The sequence below is a fragment of the Octopus bimaculoides genome, chromosome 10 (genome assembly GCF_001194135.2).
Source record: "Octopus bimaculoides isolate UCB-OBI-ISO-001 chromosome 10, ASM119413v2, whole genome shotgun sequence".
In the NCBI taxonomy this organism is placed as follows: Eukaryota; Metazoa; Mollusca; class Cephalopoda; order Octopoda; family Octopodidae; genus Octopus; species Octopus bimaculoides.
Window position 1 is genome coordinate 54,502,641 of NC_068990.1, and position 3,193 is coordinate 54,505,833.

Sequence of the window (3,193 nt, forward strand, 5' to 3'; positions counted from 1 at the left end):
ATATATATATATATATATATATATATATATATATATATATTTATATATATGTAAACATATATATGTATATATACCCAAGTAAGTACACAAATGTGGAAGCACATGGCCTAGTGGTTAGAGCTGTGGACTCACAGTTAAGGGATCATGAGTTTGAATCTCAGACTGGGCAATGTGTCTGTTTATAAGTGAAACACCTAAGCTCCATGCAGCTCTGGCAGAAGGTAATGGTAAACTTTGGCTGACTCTTTTGCCACAACTTTCTCTCACTCTTTCCCCCTGCATCTACTGTTAACAACAATCATAGAAATGAATTGCCTGTGGCTACAGTTTAGCGTAGATATGAAGATTGCAGTAGAGGAGTAACTACTGTAGGGCTGCTTTGTAGATGACATTTTTGGTTTTGCCTTCAGGAGTGTAGATGAATTAGTTGTCTGGATGGCTGGAACAATTGATGTAGAACTGTCCATGTGAAAAGCATGACGTTCGAAGGTCCAATCTGACAACTTTCAATGATTGACCTTGTGCTTTGTTAATTGTCATGGCGAAGCTGAGTTTGAGAGGGAACTGAAGTCTCTGCATAGGGTAGGGGCAGTCTGTTGGGGTTAGTGGAAATTTCAGAATAAATACGGTATCATTTTTGCCATGTCCCATGATAATTTGGGCTTCAATGATGTGGTCTATCATTTGTTTGACCACAAGGCGAGTTCCATTGTATAGTGTGGGTGCATATAGATTGTGTAGGAAGATAACAGGGCAGCCAACTTTTAAGTGAAGTTCATGGGGAGGGAGTCCTGGAGGATCTTGGGAATTGAGAAATTCTGTTGGAAAGTGTGCAACCTGATTGAGATTAGTAATGGTGTCAACTGATCTGTAACAACATTCTTGAGAAGGTAGCTTACTGAGTAAGTTGTAGTTAAGAGTGGTGACAGCTGCATTTGTAGGTGCAAGAACAGACCTGTCGTGAAGCCAATCTGGTTTTATGTATTCCGTTGTAAGATTTGGGTAAATAGCAGAACATAAGTAGTCAAGGCTGGAGACATCATGGCCAATGATGGTAGTGTCAATGTATCCATTGTCATTGCATGCAATTTGTCCATTGCTGATTTTAAGGAGCATTTCTGAAAACTGGGTTGTAGGCTGACCCAGTGAATGGGCAGTGTAAAAACTGTAGTAGAAGATGAAGTGAAAGTAGCATAACTATTCATCAAGAGTAATGTCCCCCGAAGCAATGATCTTTGGTATTTGTTATTTACCTATGAGAAGGTATTTTCGCCCCCTAGGGGCAGTATTACTCATTATGTGGAAAATTTGAAGAGTCTATGACCATCTCTGGAACATAAGTGATGTATGTTCCCAGTGTGAACAAAATCGGATGAAAAATATTGATTTTAAGGGGGATCAAGAAAAAGGCCTTTACACACACACACACACACACACTCATCTTCAGTTTTGTTATATAAAAGATATACACACACACATCTTCAGTTTTGTTATATAAAAGATATACACACACACACACACACACACACGTACTTACATACATACATACAGATCCTTAAAGCCAGACATACACACACACAAACACACCCACATGTACACAAACTCACACACATTCAAGCACATATATGCACAATTGTTAATGTTTAGTTATTCTAGAAAACAATGAAAAGTTACTCTTACTCCATTTGTCACCAAATATAACTGGGCAACCTCCATGGAGCAGACGTGTATCTGGTGTCCCATTGCGATGTAAGTTGTACCACACAGCTGCTGCACCCTATAACAATAACAACAACAACAACAAAAAAGAAATATTAAACCATGTGGTGTGGGATTTAATGGAAGAAATTATCATAACGTATTACATAGTGTATGATTTCAAATAATGATTTCTAACTGAAATACAAAACCACAAACATTAGGAGAGAGAGCAGTCATTTATATTGATCCTAGTATATCACTGTTACAAAGATGAAAGGTTACTAGTGACAATAGAATGAATATTGGGGAATCACAAGTAAACAGTTCAAGGCATTCAGTTTGTTGCTCTACCAATTTCGCCATTCACTGAAAAATATGATACAGTGCAAAGAGTTGAGAAATTGAATTTTTATGAAACAAAAAAAAATCTTTTTATAGGTGTAGGCATGGTTGTGTGATAAGAAGCTTGCTTCCTAACCACATGGTTCAGGGTTCAGTCCTATTGCATGGCACCTTGGGCAAGTGTCTTCTACTATAGCCTCAAGTGACCAAAGCCTTGTGAATGGATCTGGCAGATGGAAACCGAAAGAAGCCTGTCATGTCTGTGTGTGTGTGTGTGTGTGTGTGTGTGTGTGTGTATCTTTGTGCCTGTATTTGTACCCCACCACCACTTGACAACTGATGTTGATATGTCCCTGTAACTTAGCAGTTTGGCAAAAATAGAATAAGTGCCAGGCTTAACAAAAAAACAAAAAAATAAGTACTGGCATTGATTCGTTTGACCAAAAGTTCTTCAAGGTGGTGCCTCAGCATGGCCACAGTCTAATGATTGAAACAGATAAAAGACAAAAGATAAAAGATACTGCCCAACCTTGAGACTAGTTTTGGTTCTATGATGTAAACCCTCTTATTTGAGAATGTTTACATTTTAGTCAAGACCACATTCATAAGAACATTTTTGCTTAGTTAAGTTAACAACAAAATTTTCATTTAATTAAAACCCCTCAAAAATAATTGAGATGCATAACTAATATATTTTGTCAGATATATAGTAATGAAACAGTTAAGTCAAACCTTTACAATTGGTACATGGATGTTAAGTTTGGGGAACACTGTTGCACCTCCCATTAGGACATCACTTAGCTGGAAAATAATAAAAGATTTCCACTGGTGAAATTGGAACAAAGTTGTTAATAATATGTTTGGATTTCATTTCATATGATAATTAATACCCTTAAATCTAAAAGTTACATCCAAATAACTTTTACACACTAACACCCATGTACACACATGTGCAACACATATGCATACTCATGCATGCATATATACACACATGTATACAAACATACATATCTATCTGTCTATCTTATATATATATATATATATATATATATATATATATATATATATAAAACAAAAGTGACTATATACAATATAAAACCAAAAAGGAAAAAATCAATTGTCACAGGGAGTAAGATCACTATACTAATCT

The 3,193-nt window shown here is 36.2% G+C and overlaps 1 protein-coding gene across 1 annotated transcript in view; it reads right to left on the reverse strand.

Annotated features, from left to right (window-relative positions):
- Nucleotides 1-3,193, reverse strand: part of LOC106881235 (prolyl 4-hydroxylase subunit alpha-3) — a 40,152-nt gene that overhangs the window by 5,186 nt on the left and 31,773 nt on the right. The window contains exons 6-7 of the mRNA XM_052971004.1: nt 2,776-2,844; nt 1,681-1,777 (exon numbers count right to left, since the gene is read on the reverse strand). Coding sequence (XP_052826964.1) covers nt 1,681-1,777; nt 2,776-2,844 — 166 coding nt within the window. The remainder of the gene's footprint in view (nt 1-1,680; nt 1,778-2,775; nt 2,845-3,193) is intronic.